This window comes from Zea mays, chromosome 4, assembly GCF_902167145.1.
Source record: "Zea mays cultivar B73 chromosome 4, Zm-B73-REFERENCE-NAM-5.0, whole genome shotgun sequence".
In the NCBI taxonomy this organism is placed as follows: domain Eukaryota; kingdom Viridiplantae; phylum Streptophyta; class Magnoliopsida; order Poales; family Poaceae; genus Zea; species Zea mays.
In genome coordinates, this window is record NC_050099.1 from 236,437,170 (window position 1) to 236,456,264 (window position 19,095).

The 19,095-nt window shown below is 47.0% G+C and overlaps 2 protein-coding genes across 2 annotated transcripts; one reads left to right on the forward strand and one right to left on the reverse strand.

Annotated features, from left to right (window-relative positions):
- Positions 1 to 7,065: 7,065 nt before the first annotated feature.
- LOC103654760 (uncharacterized) lies at positions 7,066 to 8,763 on the reverse strand. The gene has a single exon (XM_008681578.3). The coding sequence runs from the start codon at positions 8,458 to 8,460 to the stop codon at positions 7,384 to 7,386; it is 1,077 nt and encodes a 358-aa protein (XP_008679800.1). The 5' UTR covers positions 8,461 to 8,763; the 3' UTR covers positions 7,066 to 7,383.
- LOC100216798 (uncharacterized) lies at positions 8,704 to 10,842 on the forward strand. Its single transcript, NM_001143197.1, has 3 exons — positions 8,704 to 8,884; positions 9,210 to 9,767; positions 9,846 to 10,842. Exons 2-3 carry the CDS (start codon positions 9,225 to 9,227, stop codon positions 10,548 to 10,550), a joined length of 1,248 nt encoding a protein of 415 aa, NP_001136669.1. The 5' UTR covers positions 8,704 to 8,884; positions 9,210 to 9,224; the 3' UTR covers positions 10,551 to 10,842.
- The last annotated feature ends 8,253 nt before the right edge of the window (positions 10,843 to 19,095 follow it).

Consider the following 19,095-nt stretch of genomic DNA (forward strand, 5'->3'; position numbering starts at 1 on the left):
GTCCGGTGTACACCGGACAGTCCGGTGAATTATAGCGGAGCGCCTCTGGATTTTCCCGAAGGTGAAGAGTTCAGCGTGAAGTCCGGTGCGCCAGACCAGGGCACTCTTCGGTTATCCCTTTGCTCTTTTGTTGAACCCAATACTTGGTCTTTTTATTGGCTAAGTGTGAACTTTTGGCACCTGTATAACTTGTACACTAGAGCAAACTAGTTAGTCCAATTATTTGTGTTGGGCAATTCAATCACTAAAATCATTTAGGAAATAGGTGTAAGCCTAATTCCCTTTTAGTATCAGATTAGGGTTTCCTTCCTCCCACCCAACAGCCGCCACCTCCTCCCCTGCCTAGGTCCAGCTGCCACCGGATTCTGCGCGGCCGCCCCGGGAGGCTTATCCTTCCCTGGCCGGCCCTGCCCCTCTCCCCTCCGATGGACGCGGGCGTGCACGCGGGCATGAGCGTCGCCGCCATGCAGGCCCGCGGGTGCGCAAGCGCGCGGACGACACCGCCGCATCCCAGCTCAACGGCGCGCCACCACTGCCGTAGGTGCTACTCCCGGGGGCAACCCCATCTCCTTCCTCGCCAGTGCCCCCCACCACAGTGTGTCACCCGCCCTAGAGCCCCTCCCCACATCTCCCTGGTGGTCGCCCCTCTCCTGCTCCCTGGTGGTGTGGCCGCCGCCCCCAGCTCCGGCGACCGCGTCGGCCTCTTCTCCCGTGGGCGACCCCCGCTCCCGGCCAGTCCTCATGGCGCGCCTCCCAGCGCCGTCGGCCGCCTGATCCGCCGCCAACGCCACTGGCCACCTGATCCGCCACCGACCGGCCAGAAGGCCAGTCCCCTCCTCTCTGTTGCAGCCCCCCCTACGACCTTCGCCCATAGCCGGCGTCAAACTCCCCTGCCAGGTCAGACGCAAGCCCCTGCCTAGCTGGACCGCCCTGCCGCGTGCCTTCCTTCTTCGTCGCCTTCGTCGGATCCGTCGCTGTCGCGGCTTCCCCAGCCGGGTACACCGTTGCCACGACCTTCCCTGGCTAGATCCGTCCTCCCTTTGGTCGGATCACCATCTTCATGGCTGGATCCATCGTGTCGTGGCTTTCCCGACCAGATCCACCGATACCCCTTCTTTTCTTTCGCGGGCGCGGCCACCGTGACCAACGCAGAAGTGTGCGCTGTCGCCGGCCTCCCTAGCGAGGCTCCTCGACGACCAGTCGCGAATGAAGCAAGAAGGCCCTGAGGTTGCTGCTGTCCTTTTGTGACGCCTCGCCAATCGTTGGCGCTCGAACGTCGACCCCTCCTGAAGAACAGGCTACTGTTGCGTGTCTCCCGACCACGGCCACCTTGACTTCGGCTAGCTCGGCATCCAGGGGCTATCGTATTCTTGGAGTCCACAACCGTCTCTACTCCAGCCACAACATTCACACCCTCACGACGTTGAGACTGCGGGGGGATTTCAACCCGTCGGCTCCTACCTTCGGCTTATACTCTAGTCTCATCGTGTGTGGTGCCCCCGTTACGACTGCGGGGGATGTTAGACTGTGTGTGTAGGCCGGCACCATTGTTGGGCTGCCGGCGCATTAGGGTTAGGGTCCTGTGAGTCTATATATTGTACCCCATCTCCTATGCAATACATCAAGCACTACAGTTTCCTACACAATTGTTTCAAAAAAAAAGATATTCATGAATTGTTGTCTATACACTGATAAAGCATTAGCTTAGATCAGCAATGAATCTATTAATAAGTTAAAAAATATAATCATCACTTCAAATAACTTTTTTCTGCAAAGATATTAACTTGTCATGCAAGTTGGCGAATCACAATATGTATTACTAGTTACTAGTCAGCTGCAAGTGGTGGCAGGTCACAGGAGCCGTTACCAGCCTGAGCCTAATATTTGATGTCAGGTTGTCAGGTTCCAAAATCCAAATACAGAGCGGTTAGCTAATTCACCAAGCAGCAATGACCCTTATGTCAAATGAATATATTAATACCTGCTGCTCTGTTTTCTTCAAAGCACCTTTTGAAAGTAAACCCAGTACCAAGTTACAGTTACTAGAGGCAAAAATAAAATATTTCAAGCAAACATCTGAAAATTATCCTGTGGTGAATCGGTACTGAAGAACTCAGTTCTACTTCCTAAGCCTCTACGGCTCTGCCAGCCATTCAAATGTATCCTGAATTATTGTACAGAAATATGTTTAAATTAATTATTATATTAAAGACAAAAACAAATTGGTTAAAAGCATTTGAGAAACAATTGCACTGTGGGTGCTTGTTCATAGTGTATGGGGACTAACTACTCCACAAGTCACAAAGGATGATTCGGCGTCGAAGTTATTTTATTACAGACTGCACATGTAACTTTTGATAACCAACTTATGCACATTTCGCTGATGAATTTGTTCATAGTGTATGGGGACTAACTACTCCATAAGTCACATAGGATGATTCAGCGTCCTAGTTTTTTTATCACAAACTGCACATGTAACTTCTGATAACCAACTTATGCACATTTTGCTGATGAATTATGAATGAAAGGATTGTTAGTTAACAATGAAATGAGTGAATGCACTTATATGCAGGATATTTGAGGATATAGAGCATGGTTGTTGGATAGGACTACTTCATACTATTTATTAGAACCAAGCAATACAAGATGTTGTGTATATACGAAGAAATGTTCTGCGCCGGATGCGCCTGCTGTTTCTCTCAATGACCTGGAGAAAATCATCAAGCCAGTGGTACAGTTGCTGCCCTTGCCGGTTGCCAAGATTAGAAGCAGTAAGATTGTTGTTGCTGTGCCTCATCGGAGTAGGAGGGTGGCTGGTGTCAAGCCCTGTTCTCCAGGTCCGATCATCACTGAAGCCCAAAAGAAAGTCATCAGGAGTTTGGGTCTCGCAGCCACGGAAGAAGCCATTGATCAAAAAGCTCAAGACAACTATTTTAAGCTGTTCGAGGGGCGACTGGCGGACTCTCATCTCGCTGCACTTGCTGCTATTTTTGGCTGGCAGGCGGAACGATTTGATGATTCCAGCAGCCCGGAGCTCCTGGCAGCTTGTTAATTCCTGCTGTCCTTGGTCGTGTTTATTTGTTTTTCAATGAATCTATCAAACATTCTTGTATGGAATGCCCGTGGCCTTAATAATAAGGCTAGGCGAGATTATGTAAGAGACACAATTCTATCCTCCAAAGCTGATATTATTTGCCTCCAAGAGACTAAAGTGGCGTCGTTTTCTTCCCATCTGCTCCTATATGTGTGTGGTTCAGATTTTGATAAGTTTTTGACCCTGCCTGCTGTTGGTACTCGTGGTGGCATTCTAATTGCCTGGAAGGGAGCAGTTTGTCAAGTCATCTCCTCTCGTATTGATAATTTCTCGGTTTCACTTCAGTTTGCTGGGATGGATGGTATGAATTGGTGGTTCACTGGTGTTTATGGCCCGCAGGAAGATGAGAGGAAAATTCAATTCCTTCAGGAACTTCTTGATTTCAGAACCCTTTGCAGTGGTCCTTGGTTGTTGACTGGGGATTTTAACATGATCTATCAAGCTGCTGACAAAAATAATGCTAACCTAAATAGAGCTTTGATGGGCAGATTTCGAAGGTTTCTTGATGACTGCCTTCTTAAGGAAATTCCACTGCATGGTCGCAAATTTACATGGTCAAATGAAAGGTCTTCTCCAACTCTTGTACGACTTGATAGGGTGTTCTGTTGCAATGATTGGGAAGATTTCTTTCCTAATTCACTCCTGCAAAGTGCATCCTCGGGGGTGTCGGACCACTGTCCTCTTATTCTCAGCCTTAATGTCCAAACCCATAAGAAGAGGCGGTTTCACTTTGAAAGTTACTGGCCCAAATTGCCGGGTTTCCTTGAGGCTGTCAGCTAGAGCTGGAATGCACCGGTTTCCACTGCTTGCCCTGTTGAGGGTATATTCTTAAAGCTGCAGCGACTTAGCAAGGGGCTACAAAAATGGAGCCATCACAAGGTTGGTAATGTAAAGCTGCAACTTGCTACTGCTAAGGAAATTCTGCACCGCCTTGAGATTGCCAGGGACAATAGAGTGCTCTCACCCGGGGAGGAATGGCTTAGAAAAAAATTGAAACTGCATTGCCTCGGATTGGCATCGTTAGTGCGCACTATTGCGAGGCTTCGCTCTCGCATTTTGTATCTACAAGAGGGTGATGCAAATACTTCTTTCTTTCATCAGGAAGCCCGCTACCGCAAGAAAAAGAACTTTATTGCAAAATTTCAGGTTGAGGAACGTATTGTCACCTCACAGGAAGAAAAACAGCAAGCAGCCTTGGATTTTTATGATAACCTGCTAGGTACAGCTGAGCATAGGGACTACACCCTGGACCTGCACAGCCTGGGCATTCAACATGATTTGGGGGATCTTGAGCTTGTTTTTTCTATGGAGGAGGTTTGGTCAGTTGTAAAAGATCTGCCTTTGGACAAGGCTCCTGGGCCAGATGGTTTCACAGGTCATTTTTATAAGGTTTGCTGGGATATCATCAAGGAGGATATGATGGGTGCTTTGCTTGCTGTGCAATGTGGGCATGTCTCCAAACTCAAACTCCTCAACACGGCTTTTATCACCCTCCTGCCTAAGAAGGTGGATGCCCTGCTGGTCAAGGATTACAGGCCAATAAGCCTTGTTCACAGCTTTGCTAAGTTGGTAACCAAAGTGCTAGCAGCTCGGTTGGCACCCCACCTGCCAAGTATGGTCTCTATCAACCAAAGTGCTTTTATCAAAGGAAGGAGTATACAAGACAATTTCCTACTGGTGCAGCAACTTACCAGATCCTTACACCACACAAAAGAGCCTCACATCCTGCTGAAGTTGGATATTTCCAAGGCCTTTGACTCAATATCCTGGCCATTCTTGCTTGACATGTTACAACACTTGGGTTTTGGTCGAATCTGGTGCAACCTTATTAGTCTGCTGCTTTGCACTTCCTCTACACGGATCCTTGTCAATGGCGAGCCTGGGGAATACATTCTGCATCATAGGGGTCTTCGGCAAGGCGATCCTTTGTCCCCCATGTTGTTTATCCTTGTCATGGAGGCTTTGAATGCTATGGTCAGTTATGCTTTCAAGGAACATATCCTGCAGCCGATTGCAAATCAACATGCCAAACATTGTATCTCCTTCTATGCTGATGGTGTTGTTTTGTTCATGCGGCCCTCTCATCAGGATATCTCAGCAATTATCAGCATTTTAGACATTTTTGGTCATGCTACTGGGCTAAAAACGAACATCTCCAAAAGTTCTGTTACACCAATTCAATGTGGAGCGAATGAGCTGACCACCATTTCTGCCTTATTACCATGTGCTACAAAAAAAAATTCCCTGCACTTACTTGGGGATTCCTCTATCAATCCGTAGGCTTTCTAACTCTGATCTCTTGCCGCTTGTTGATAAAGTTGCTGATAAACTTCCAGGATGGAAAGCCAATCTTCTCAGCCGGGCTGGTCGTCTTGTCATGGTTAAGACAGTGTTGTCTTCTGTCCCTATCTATCTTATGCTTGCATTAGAACTCCCTAAATGAGTTTTTAAGGCAATCGATAAGAGGAGACGAGGCTTTCTTTGGAAGGGCCAAGGTGATGCAAATGGAGGTAACTGTCTCGTGTCCTGGGAAGCTGTCCAGCGGCCTCTCAAGTATGGTGGTCTGGGTATTCTCAACCTGGAGATGTTTGGTTGGGCCTTACGTGCCAGGTGGCTTTGGTTACAGAAGACTAACGCGTCAAGGCCATGGGCTGGTCTCCCTATCCGAGTGCACCGTAATGCAAAGGCCCTCGTTGATGTGGCTATTACCTCAGTGGTAGGCAGTGGTGAATCTGTGAAGTTCTGGTCTGATCGTTGGCTCCTTGGTAAAACTGTGGCTGAACAGTGTCCAACCCTTATCCAGGTGATTTCTAGAAGGGCTTTAAAGCGAAGAACAGTAGCCGAGGGGCTCACAAATCGTCAATGGGTGTCAGATATTCGGGGAGGATTGTCTGTAACGGTCCTAGTGGAGTATCTGCAGCTATGGAACTTGGTTGATGGGGTAGTTCTGCAACCTGACATCGCAGACCAACACATATGGCGCCTCTCTGCTAATGGTACTTATTGTAGCAAATCGGCCTATGATGCTCTCTTTGTTGGCTCTATCCATTTTGGCCCTTGGCGACGTGTCTGGAAGACCTGGGCCCCCTTAAGATGCAAATTCTTTGTATGGTTGGCAATCAAAAATAGGGTTTGGACAACTGATCGACTGGCAAAAAGAGGTCTGCCCCATCCAGTTGTTTGCCCTCTGTGTGATCAGGCTGAGGAAACCATCCAACATATTCTTGTCTCCTGCGTGTTCGCTCGGCAGATATGGACGTCCATACTACACAATTTAGGTCTCCTAGCAATTGTTCCTCAGCTTGGATGCACTCGTTTCTCAAATTGGTGGTGCCAAAGTATCAAGAAAGTGGAGAAGAGTCTAAGAAAAGGTCTTAACTCCTTGATCATTTTGGTCGCTTAGGAGATTTGGAAGCACCGTAATGCTTGTGTTTTTGAGGGGGTTGTGCCCTGCACCCAGCGAGTTCAGAGTGCTGTGATTGAGGAGGGCAGTGTTTGGTGTTTGGCTGGTGCATCAGCTCTGCAGGACCTCCTGCTGCGCCAGCTTCCTAGGGGACCCTAGCAGTTTTCCTACTGGTGGTCGTTTTTTGGTCGGGTTGTTGCTATGTGTGTGTGGTGCGTAGTGTTAATGTCAGGGGGGGTCTCGGCCTAGGGGCCTTTGTATTTAGGGGTTGACAAGTCTTGTCTCTCCTATGTTCTTTTTTTCTTCTTAATATAATGACACGCAGCTCTCCTGCGTTTGTTCAAAAAAAAAGATGTTGTGTATACCTTGAAAGTCCTAGAGGAAGTGCTCTACAGAGTTGTGATCAAATGTTTGATTAACCAGGGTCTTTCTAACAAATACATCCTTTGAAATACAAAATATCGTACATAGTGAGGTTTTTAATATGTTCTACACTTAGCCAAAACAAACTAAAGGTTCAGACCCTAATCACTAGCACATGGTATGCCAATCTATGCAAGTCCAAACGAAGCCTAGAATCCCAGATTTGCACACTTTTATTGCTTTCTAAAAGAAAAATAGTACAGGTACAACAATAATGGGTGTAATCAGCACATTTTTCATGCTTCCCAAAATTTGCACTAACAAAGTAACAAGTAGTGAATAGAGATACAAACATACCAGAAACTATGAGTGGAAGTTGTAAACTATAAGCTGTGGGCAGAAGTCTTACACAAGGTCTTGCTCTAACTTTTCTGCTATTGTAGATCATGGTCAAAAGTGGATCTTCAAACAATCAGAAGATTACTCGGTTCACTGTGGTATGCAAGCTAGTTGGGCATCAGTCCTAATGATTCATATGGGACTCAAACCATTGGAAGACTTCAGTATTCTTCAGGCTGGTGAACTCATGGTACGCATAGGCAACATTGAGCTCCTCGGTGACATGCCTCTCCAGACCGAACCGCTCAGGCAGCACCTTGGCCTCCTCAGCCGCCTCCTTCCACGGCGTTCTCCTCCCGTCCTTCTTCAGCATCCCCTTCTCATCCACGAATCCCTTCCGCCGAAGCATGTCCACCAGCGCGTTGGCGAAGGCCCAGGTCAGCCCCGGCACCCTCTCCGCCAGGAACTCCGCGCTCACGGCGAAGTCATCGCACTGGATCTCCCGCACGTCGACGTGCTTCTCCCTGAGTTTGTCCATGCTTTCCGCAACCAACCGCGCCCTTTCGGTGTCCTTGGGCATATGCACAAACAGCGCCGGCGGATACCCGGTGGGGATCTCGGCCATGGTCCCGTACATGCCCTCCGCGATCATGACGGTCACGCTGCTGAACTTAACCCTGGCCGCGAGCGCGGAGAGGAAGTACCCGCCCGAGGACGCGCCGATGCCGAAGAGTGGGAGGCCCGCGAGCTGAGGGTACTTCTCTGTGGTCCACCACTTGATGATGGACTGGACGGCGGCGAGCTCGCTGCCGTCCTCCCCGCCGCCGGCGTCGTCGAGGGACCAGCACTTGGCGCGGCTGGAGACGGCGAGGACGGCGTACCCGCGGCTGAGCGCGGCGCGGGTGAAACGGCGCTCCTCGGGAAGCCCCGTGCAGCGCGGGCAGCCCGGGGAGGCGTCGAAGAAGTCGGTGGCGCGGATGGTGCACCCGGGCGCCGCGAACAACGCGGCTCGCAGTGGGGACGACGGGGGCGGTAGCTGCCACAGCACCTCGTTGCCGTTCCTTCGGGTGACGCTAGCGTCCAAGCGGACGGCGTCCGCGTCGGTGACAGTGGTCAGCGCCGCCGCCGGCGCCGCCGGAGGAGCGCGCGGAAGGAGTAGCGCGGTGGCGAGGAGGAGCAGCGCGCACGTCGAGGCGATCAGCACCGCGGGCCGGAGGGACTGCGGAATCCCAGCGAGGATGGCGTGCATTTCGCGTGTCATGGAAGGGGATCGGGCAACTGGAGATCCCAATCCCAGAGAGATTTGGGCATCAGAGGGAAGGCGAGTTTGACTTGTCACACTTCAGTGCAGAGATCGCCGTTGACTTGGCTATAGAGATGAACCAGGCCCATGTACAAATGTGGGCCGCGCCTCTAGATCTTATTGGGCTTTCTGTCGCTTCATCACCCGGCTTGGCAAGAGGATCAGTGCTGGCTGCTGCTGCTTCATTCATCCTCGTCTTGTGTTTGTTGCAAGTCGCAAAGGTTTGCGCCGCCTGCCGGGCGTCGTCGGCTCATCGCCGTCGGCGGTAGGCTTCTGCCTCCCCCGTCTCGATACCTCTCCTTCGGCGAAGACTCGCAGGGAGGTCCCCACTTCATCACCTCCGTTTCCTACCGGAAAAGGCAACTTCTGTCGGCCATCTCAGGTAGCTCACCAGGCCTCCACGATCTCAAGTTCGCAACCACCAAATCCGCCCTCCTGCTTCCGGTTGGGGATGTTTGAACTACTGCTTGATTCGCTTTAGTTTTGTCTGCTTATTCATCACTAGTCACCGTATTGCTAGGTTGCATCTTAAAACTTTTCACCTGTGCTTACTTTAGGAATGACCGAAATCCCTGATAGCATCCTAGTAACACTGCTTATTTTCAGTTTCAGCCTGACTTTTCTTTTCAAAACTGCACTTGTTCTTTGAACATGCATATTTTGCCTGCAACCCTTCATTTTAAATCTGTTTTTTTCTTCGTTGCCAGTACTTTTTTTGGAAGATGGATCCAGAAGACTCTAGTGACTTTGAAGAGGAGGACGACGAAGAAGAAGATGATGACTTAATGATATTCATATTGCCAGCGCTATATCTAGCATCTACTGGAATTGGAACTCTGGATCAAACATCTATGGTTAGTGATGGTACTGCGATTGAAACTCCAAGTCAAGTATCAAAGTTTAACGATGCAGAAAGGATTTGTAAAGTGCTTGAAGATGACAGAGGCCAAGGCTATGATAAACTTCGTGTGGAGCCCCATGTTCTCCTCGAACTTTCACGCTATCTGAGGTCAAATGATCTTTTGAAAAATACCAGAGGTGTTTCTGTAGAAGAGAAAATTGGCATGTTTATTTACATGCTATCCCGAAATGCTAGTTTTCAGAAACTAAGTGACAGATTCAAGTACAGTACAGAAACTATTCACAGGCATATCAAAGCATGCTTTGATGCAGTCACACCAATGACTGGTGAATTCGTCAGGCCACCTTCAATTCAAGCCCACCGGAAAATATCATCTGATACACGTTATGGGCCTTACTTTGAGGTCAGTGTAACTTTTGGTGATATAAACTAAGATTTTCTGCCCTTTTCTGTTACCTTGAGGACTTATTTTCCCTTGCAGAACTGTATTGGAGCAATTGATGGAATCCATGTCCCTATGACAATATCGGACAGTGAAGCAGCTCCATACCGAAATAGACAAGAATCCCTTTCCCAAAACGTGATGCTTGCTTGTGATTTTGATTTGAATTTTGTCCATGTTTCTTGTAGCCGAGAAGGGTCTGCATCTGACGCAGCAGTCTTATACTCTGCTATAGAATATGGATTTGAAGTCCCAAGAGGAAAGTTCTACCTGGTTGATGGGGGTTATGCGAACACGCCATCTTTTCTTGCTCCTTTTAGTGAAGTTTCTTACCATGCTGAAGAGCAAGATGAGAGCAATTTCCAACCAATAGACTATAGGGAGCTTTTCAATCTTCGCCATGCACAGCTGTACAGACATATCAAGCGTGCTGTAGGCCTACTGAAGATGCGGTTTCCAATTCTAAATGTCGCAACATCATACCGAAAAGACACTCAACTGAAAATTCCTTCAGCGGCAGTTGTTATGCATAACATAATTCAGAGACAAGGAGGTAGTGAAGAGTTGTTATGTGAGCAAACAATTCCATTTGCGTCCCGTAAAACAGTGAATCTTCCTAGTGGTGATGACACGTATGGTTATGATGTTTCAGCTTTCAACAGTGAATGCGACATGGGTAATGCTTTGAGAGATGGTATTGCACTGAGGATGTGGGCAGATTATGAAAGTAGTATGTATGTCTGATTTCAGAATAGAACAGGCTGGCCTTAAAGAATATTGAGGCAAGTAGAGGACAGCTTACTTTTATGCTGCACATAGGTGTTTGTCGTTGCATGCTGCATATGCTTTTTACGACATCCAGATCCTTGCTTTTGATGCATTTCAGATGTGATTATTCAAGTTTTCAACCAGTAATGTTTTGCAGTTTGTACCGAGTTGATTCCCACCTTAAGTTGGCTGCTTCATATCCTGCATCTGTTAACCAAACTAGATGTCTGAAATATATGTAAATGGGAGAGCTTGATTAAGAGATTTGAATTGCTGCCCTCCAGATAATCTGGTGCTTGGATTAGGATTCTATGTAGGTACGGAAATCTAGTTTTCTTGTGCCATACGGAGCAACGATTTTCTCCATTTTTTTTAACAGAAAGGAGGTCCCCCCATTTCATTAAGAAACAGGAACCAACAAAGTTTTACACGGTATCCAAACCATCAGAAGTTTCTGACCGAACAACAATCCAGGCAAGAGGCCCCAACAGTCGTGCTCCTTCCTATTCAGAAACCTATCTGAACAGGACAGAACGCAAAGACAGCTGATTACAAAACATGGGTCTCTCACCTCCAAACAAAGAGCTTAGAACAACTCCACAAACAAAGGGAACACACTTCCACCAGGAGCAGCCATAACCGACTCTCCTTACCATCAGCCTTTTCTTTTATATCAAGTCATCATGATACGTCTGTCCACGGCCGCCCATCCGAAGGCATGACAGAAGAAGTCTTTAACCAGTCTTCTGATGCAGTGGCTTCCGGCCTCCAGCATCTTTCTTTGCGTCTTTGTCTATAGTGTGCCACATTATTCCAACCAAAAGCAACACAAAAAAAAGCATTAGCTGGGTCAATGAAACATCTCTCGGTAAAACACACTTCATTTCTGGCTCTCCATAAATCCCATAATACTGTTGCACAACCGGCAATAGTTAGTTTTTTTTCTTTTTTAACAAACTTGTCTAACCAAACTCCAAACATAGTGTTAGTATTTTTTTGGAATAACCATTGCATTCAAGGCAATGTTGATCAACCGCCAGGTGAAAACCGCCACCGGGCACTCAAAAAAAAAGATGTGATCGGTTGATTCCGTCAATCCACACCACGAGCAACTTGTATTCACCATTTTGTGTATCACTATTTGTTTGGACAACGCTCATGACTATGCGATGCACTTCACAAGAAGCGAACCTTAGGTCTTGTTCATTTGTTCAAAAATGCACCAGGAATCGTTCTAGATAAAATCTTATATAAATTAGAGAAGCAATTTGGCCAGAAATTGTTTCAGACCACCATTCCATGAAAACCGAACGGGTCCTTATCTGGCAAAAGGTTTAGATATCCTGTTATTTTTTCTTTCTTTGGTTGATTGGAAGACTTCCTTGAGTCGTTTCAACATAGCCGGTCCCAAGCCCGGTAAAGGAGGAGGGTTGTGTTAGGTCCGGCAAACCAACGTAAAAAACCAGCCAAATCTTATGGAGATGAAACCACAAAGAAAACCGTTGGGGCGTAACCCTCTTAGCGACGCGCCATATCGGAACCCGGGTATGGTGTTAAATGAGCAAGGGCCGGGTCGTCACCCCTCAAGTGACGCGCTGTCTCTTGATCTGGAGCCGGTGATAAGTGAGCAAGGATCGGGTCGTCGCATCCTTAGTGGCGCGCTACACCGGCGCCCGGGTGTAGTGAAAAATGAGCAAGGGTCTTTGCATCTTCCTCGGCGGGTGCGAAGGGTAAGGAAGCTAGTCGAGCCAACTAGGGTCCGTGTAGGCAGTTGGAACGTAGGTTCCTTAACAGGTAAGTTACGAGAAATAGTTGACGTTGCGGTGAGGAGACGGGTAAATATTTTATGCGTTCAAGAGACCAAGTGGAAGGGACAGAAGGCGAAGGAAGTGGAAGGTACAGGTTTCAAGTTGTGGTACACGGGGACTGCAACAAACAAGAATGGAGTAGGCGTCTTGATCGACAAGAGCCTCAAAGATGGGGTAGTAGATGTTAAGAGGGTAGGAGATAGAATCATCCTAGTCAAGCTGGTCATTGGAGACTTGGTTCTCAATGTTATCAGCGCGTATGCTCCTCAAGTAGGCCTTAATGAGAACTCAAAGAGAGAGTTCTGGGAAGGCCTGGAGGACATGGTTAGTAGTGTGCCAGTTGGCGAGAAGCTCTTCATAGGAGGAGATCTCAATGGCCATGTGGGTACATCTAGCACCAGTTTCGAGGGTGTACATGGAGGCTTCGGCTTTGGGACTAGGAATCAAGAAGGAGAGGAAATCCTGAACTTTGCCCTAGCCTATGACATGTTTATAGCAAACACTTTCTTTAAGAAGAGGCAATCCCACCTGGTGACCTTCAGTAGTGGCCAACACACTAGCCAGATTGATTTTGTCCTCTTGAGAAAAGAGGACAGGCATGCCTGCTTAGATTGCAAGGTTATACCTGGAGAGTGTGTGGTAACCCAACATAAGCTTGTCGTTGCTGACTTCCGTTTTAAGATTCGTTTACAACGAAATAAGCATAACAAGGTCACTAGAACAAAGTGGTGGAAGCTTAAAGGGGATGTGGCCCAAACTTTCAAGAAGAGAGTTATCGAGGAGGGCCCTTGGGCAGGAGAGGAAGACGCAAATATCATGTGGAGGAAGATGGCGACATGCATCCGAAAGATAGCTTCAGAAGAGTTTGGGTTGAGTCAAGGGAACAGAAGGGAAGTTAAAGACACTTGGTGGTGGAACGAAGATGTCCAAAAGGCTATCAAGGAGAAGAAAGATTGCTACAAACGCTTACATCATGACAAGTGTGCAGAAAACATAGAGAAGTACAGGATAGCGAAGAAGTCTGCAAAGCGAGCGGTTAGTAGAGCCCGGGGTCAAGCCTATGACGACCTTTATCAACGGCTGGACACAAAGCAGGGAGAAAAGGATATCTATAGGATGGCCAAGATTCGTGAAAGGAAGACAAGGGATGTCAACCAAGTCAAATGCATCAAGGACGAAGCAAACCAACTATTAGTGAAGAGTGAAGAGATCAAGAACAGATGGAAGGAGTACTTCAACAAATTGTTCAATGGAGGGAATGAGAGTGCTACAATAGAATTGGACGAACCATTCGATGACAACAACAGGGGTTTTGTACGAAGGATACAAGAATATGAAGTTAAGGAGGCGCTAAAAAGGATGAAGGTAGGAAAGGCGATGGGCCCTGATGGTATCCCTATCGAGGTATGGAGATGTCTTGGAGACATAGCGATAGTATGGCTGACTAAGCTTTTCAACACCATCTTTCGGGCAAACAGAATGCCCGACGAGTGGCGGCGGAGTACATTAGTACCAATCTTCAAGAACAAAGGAGATGTTCAAAGTTGTACTAATTACCGTGGAATTAAGCTCATGAGCCATACAATGAAGCTATGGGAGAGAGTCATTGAACACCGCCTGCGAAAGATGACGAGCGTGACCCAAAATCAGTTTGGTTTCATGCCCGGGAGATCAACTATGGAGGCCATTTTCTTACTAAGACAACTTATGGAGAGATTCAGAGAACAAAAGAAAGACCTGCATATGGTCTTCATAGACTTGGAGAAGGCTTATGACAAAGTACCTAGGAGTGTAATGTGGTGGGCCTTGGAAAAACACAAAGTAGCAACAAAGTACATTAATCTTATTAAAGATATGTACACTAATGTTGTGACAAGTGTCCGAACAAGTGATGGAGACACCGATGACTTTCCAATTAACATAGGACTACATCAAGGGTCGGCTTTGAGCCCTTATCTTTTCGCTTTGGTGATAGATGAGGTCACAAGGGACATACAAGGAGTTTTACCGTGGTGTATGCTTTTTGCCGATGATGTGGTACTTATTGAGGAGAGTAGGAGTGGTGTTTCTCAAAAGTTGGAATTGTGGAGGCAGACGCTGGAAGCAAAAGGTTTTAGGCTTAGTAGGTCTAAAACAGAGTATATGAAGTGTGATTTCAGTGCCATGGGGTATGAGGATGGCGATGTTAGTCTTGATGGGCAAGTGGTACCCAAGAAAGACACTTTTCGTTACTTAGGATCAATGCTTCAAAAGGAGGGAGACATCGATGAGGATGTCAGTCATAGAATTAAAGCCGGATGGTTGAAGTGGCGACAAGCTGCGGGTGTCTTATGCGACCACCGGGTGCCACGCAAACTAAAAGGCAAATTCTACAGGACAGCAATCCGGCCGGCTATGTTGTATGGAGCAGAATGTTGGCCCACTAAAAGACGACATGTCCAACAACTAAGTGTGGCAGAGATGCGTATGTTGCGCTGGATATGTGGCCACACAAGGAGAGATCGAGTCCGGAATGATGATATACGAGAGAGAGTAGGAGTGGCGCCAATTGAGGAGAAGCTTATGCAACATCGCTTGAGATGGTTTGGACATATCCAACGAAGACCTGAAGAGGCACCAGTGCATATCGGAATAATTAGGCGTCCCGAAAATGTGAAGAGAGGTAGAGGCCGACCAACTTTGACGTGGACAGAGGCTGTGAAGAGAGACCTGAAGGAGTGGAATATTGATAAAGAGCTCGCCGCAGATAGGAAGGGGTGGAAGTGTGCAATTCACGTGCCAGAACCCTGATTGATAGTTTCGCTTTTCCTCCTTAATCGTTTGACCTTTTCTTGTGTCCATTTTAGATCTTGCTGGTCCTTGTGGGTTTTATCTCTTTTATGTGTTTCCCCGTTTCGTTGTTTTCGGTTCTCCTTTGCCTTTGTTTCCCTTTTCTGTTCTTTGGGGGTTGAGCTCTGAGGTTTTCATACGGGGTTTCATCTCTAGCCTACCCCAACGTGCTTGGGACAAAAAGGCTTTGTTGTTGTTGTTGTTGTTGTTGTTGGCCAAGTCAAAATTTAGACTTGGTTCTGCTGAGTTTAGTTCCTGTCTGTGTGAAGTTCAAGTTATTACTCAACTATTTGCATGTCTCGCTCATTTTATTTGTTGCGGATTTATTAACAGTGTTTCTGCTAGGAAAATGGATCGATGTCCATTTACCGTTAAATTTTGGTGTTTGATAACCAATATAACAATTTAGAGTAATATTATTTGTTAGTGTCTTTGGATATAATTCAAAGATTGTGAAGTAGACTTAGACTAAATGCAAAGAGGTGGCCCAAATGATCAACACATTAAGCAAGCCATTAGAAGAGATATTGAAGACCTAATAGAACATACAAAACTTCAAAACACAAGATAAAACCAAATCGGACGAAGATCGTAAGGTAATAAAGAAACGAAGGGTTTCAGTAGGCGTTAGGTCGATGCATCAGACTACTTGTGGGGTGTCGGACCATGAGGTCGAGATAACCCTAGCTAGCAGATAGCGGTGTGTCAGACCAACAGTTGCAAAGGTGTCGGATCATAGAGTCTCAATGTGCACAAGAGATGTGTCAAACTAAATGCCTGGCTGTAGTTGAGATGGCGTCAGATCAAACGGTTACAATGTTATGCTCAAAGGAACATTAGATCAATGCTGCATAGCATGGGTGAATCTAGGATCCAATCACGCCCAGGGTCGGTCTGTTGGATCAATTGAGTTTTCAATGCATTTTGGTCTAAAAGCAATAACGATAACTAGAGGTGCATGGGCTATGTCCTGGGTCATGGACTGGGTGGCCGAGGCTTGTATCCACCCCTATTGCATAGGAGCGTTTGACCATCAGAAGTGGAGTCTGACGATCACAATAAAGGTTCTTGAGAGTAGAAAGGTGTAGTCTTACAGTAGGTGTCAAACTATATATCATAGATACGTGATACAACGGTTGGCTATGACTAATATTGACACAGTAGCCATTATGAGGTGTCGAGCCATGACACATGGTCTGACGGTGCACATAGATGACTGTTGAGGGTGCAATGCAACAACCATATCTCTTCTTGGAAGCTATAAATAAGACATCAATCAACCATTTGAAAAGTGTGGGAGTTAAGAAACATATCAAGAGGGTTGAGGCTCATCTCACCCATAGTAACAGGTCAGACGTGCACTGGACCAATCACCGAATCGGGCCCACAGAGAGCATGTTTCTAGGACTTTGGCAGATTGGCGCACCGGGCCGATCCAGTGTGCCATCGAATGACCCTCTAGACTCGGCACATAAGAGCTTGTTAAGGGGGCTTCGGTTCTTGATGCATGGGACCAGGTCTGATGTGCACCGGACGCATAGTACAACCAACAGTCATAAGCGGAAGATACAACAGTCGATTGACATGGCACTGACGTGGCAAGTACGATGTGCCACCGGACCGGTCCGGTGCACATTGACAACTTTACCTATTGGTCATCGATGGGACAACGCACAATGAGAGATCTAGTGTGGCCAGTTTAATGACCAAATTTTGTAGTGGACTTCCAACGTAATGGAAAATTTATTTTTCTTGGCACATTTGCTATTTTATATCAATTTTAGTTTACTTGTGTCGGTACCCAAAATATGGGTACCCACTCCTGCTATATCAAGGTGAGACCCCAGTGGCTACCATTGAGGATTCCACGAGCGGCTAGCCCAACGCTGGGCTAAGGCCCACCATATGGAGTTGTGGCCAGGCCAGGTTCACCTCCTGGGCTAGATCACCATCTCCATCAAGTCTCATAAAGGGAGGAATCAACAACTTCAGCTATAAATCTGGGATCCTACAAATAGGACCCGAACCTCCTTGTGGACCCGACGGATCCCTGGAGAAAGGGGTCCAGAGGGAGCACAGAAACCCCGGAGATGAAGACACTCTCTAGCTATAGCTAGGGCTAGGCATTTGGTCTATTAGGGTAAATCGGTTCGGTCTATTTGGGTTTGTTAAATTTCGGGTTCTGGAAAATGAGAACGGAATTTTTCAAAATAATTTTAGAAACCAAACCCAAATAGACTCATAATTTTGGTTCGGTCTATTTGGTCCACCAAATAGACCTGAATAGTAGAGAGACTAGTATCTTTTGTTAAAATATATACACTGAATAATTAATTGGAAGTACTATTATTACAACAAGAGACTATAAAAAATAGCATACATAGATATATATATACTATCGTTAAGATGATATCATTATTTTGGCTAATAAGTTCATAAATCATATAATAATACCATCACATATTAAGAGCTTTTTTATATTTCGGGTTATTCGGTCTATTCGGGTTTTAAAGGTTAGGAACCGAACCCGAACCCATACCCTGAAATATAGCATATTTAGGAACCGAACCCGAATAGACCGACAATTCGGTCTATTCGGGTTCGGTTTTAAAATGCCCACCCCTAGCTGTAGCAGCCTTCGGAGTGGCTCCAGGTCCAAAAATACCATTTGTACCTCAAGCCAGGTGAGGTCTGGTGTCGCCACGTATCCGGACAAGTGTGGCCGAGGCCTGGACCCCCTCGGGTGCGGTCCATGCCCACGGCCAGAGAAGGCCTAGGAATGCCATGTCATCACTTATTCCCGGGCCTGTCCCTTGTCCAGGCAGAGGTTCGGTGCCGACGCGAGGCCAGACGCACCTGGCGTAAGCCACCGAAAGCCTCTGACATAGGGCCCGCCAGTATTGGGTGCGGATGGGATGCATACTTGCCCGTCAGTGACGGGTAGCGTATCCCTGGCATTAAATGCACGTGGCGCACCAAATCTGTAACGTGCGGATTTTACTGTTACCCGCACATTACCGAGGCAAGGGCATTGACCCAATGCGTCGTTTGGGTACCTTTCATTATGACTTCCACTATTATTTGTGTGTTACCGAGGCATGAAGAGACGGGTGGAGGAGACGCAACGACACTGCCCACACCTACGCACGGCAACGTATCAGGCTACACCGCAACCTACAACAAGAGTTGCACACATACTCTGATAAAGATGAAGCGGGAGGATAAGATGTCAGGAGCATGCGCGATGACCAAGAAGGGATACACGCTCAGGAAGATCTAGTGTTGTCAGCTCTATCCGGGGTTTCTCGTTCCATATTGTAAACTCTCCTAGGTCCACCTGTCAGGGACTGAACTCCCTTGTAACGTGCCTCCCTTGGATTATAAAAGGGAGATCACTTGCTCCGTAGCAGGAGAGGTCGATTCACACTCAGATCGACAACTCTCAAGTTCTCAAGCAATACAATTCACAGTGGATGTAGGGTATTATGCTCTGGCGGCCCGAACCATTCTAAACCCTTATGTTCTTGTGTCCATCTGTAAGGCCAGGTAAACACCCAAGCCTACTCCTCATCGTAGGACCAGGGCAGGTGCAATCTGCCACCTGGCCGGAGGATTCATCCTCCGACAACTTGTATTTGTACAAATGCTGGTACTTTTATTTAGCTTCTTAAATGTCAGTACTTTGACTTCTTAAATGTCACGCCATTGTTGTTTTCCTTTTGTTACTTCGATTTGGTAGTTTAAAAATATTATACATACAGTTTTAGTTGACTTTCGATATGGGGGATCATGGGGAATCAATTTTGATTTAAGTTCGCTTTAACTATGTACATATGTTAAACTTTAGGATATGTAGTTTGAGTTGAATTGAGTAAATATCTGAA

Coding starts and splice junctions, on each gene's coding strand:
- LOC103654760 (XM_008681578.3), bottom strand. CDS start 8,460: ATGACACGCGAAATGCACGCCATCCTCGCTGGGATTCCGCAGTCCCTC.
- LOC100216798 (NM_001143197.1), top strand. CDS start 9,225: ATGGATCCAGAAGACTCTAGTGACTTTGAAGAGGAGGACGACGAAGAA. Junction 9,768..9,845: donor GTTATGGGCCTTACTTTGAG/GTCAGTGTAACT, acceptor TTTCCCTTGCAG/AACTGTATTGGAGCAATTGA.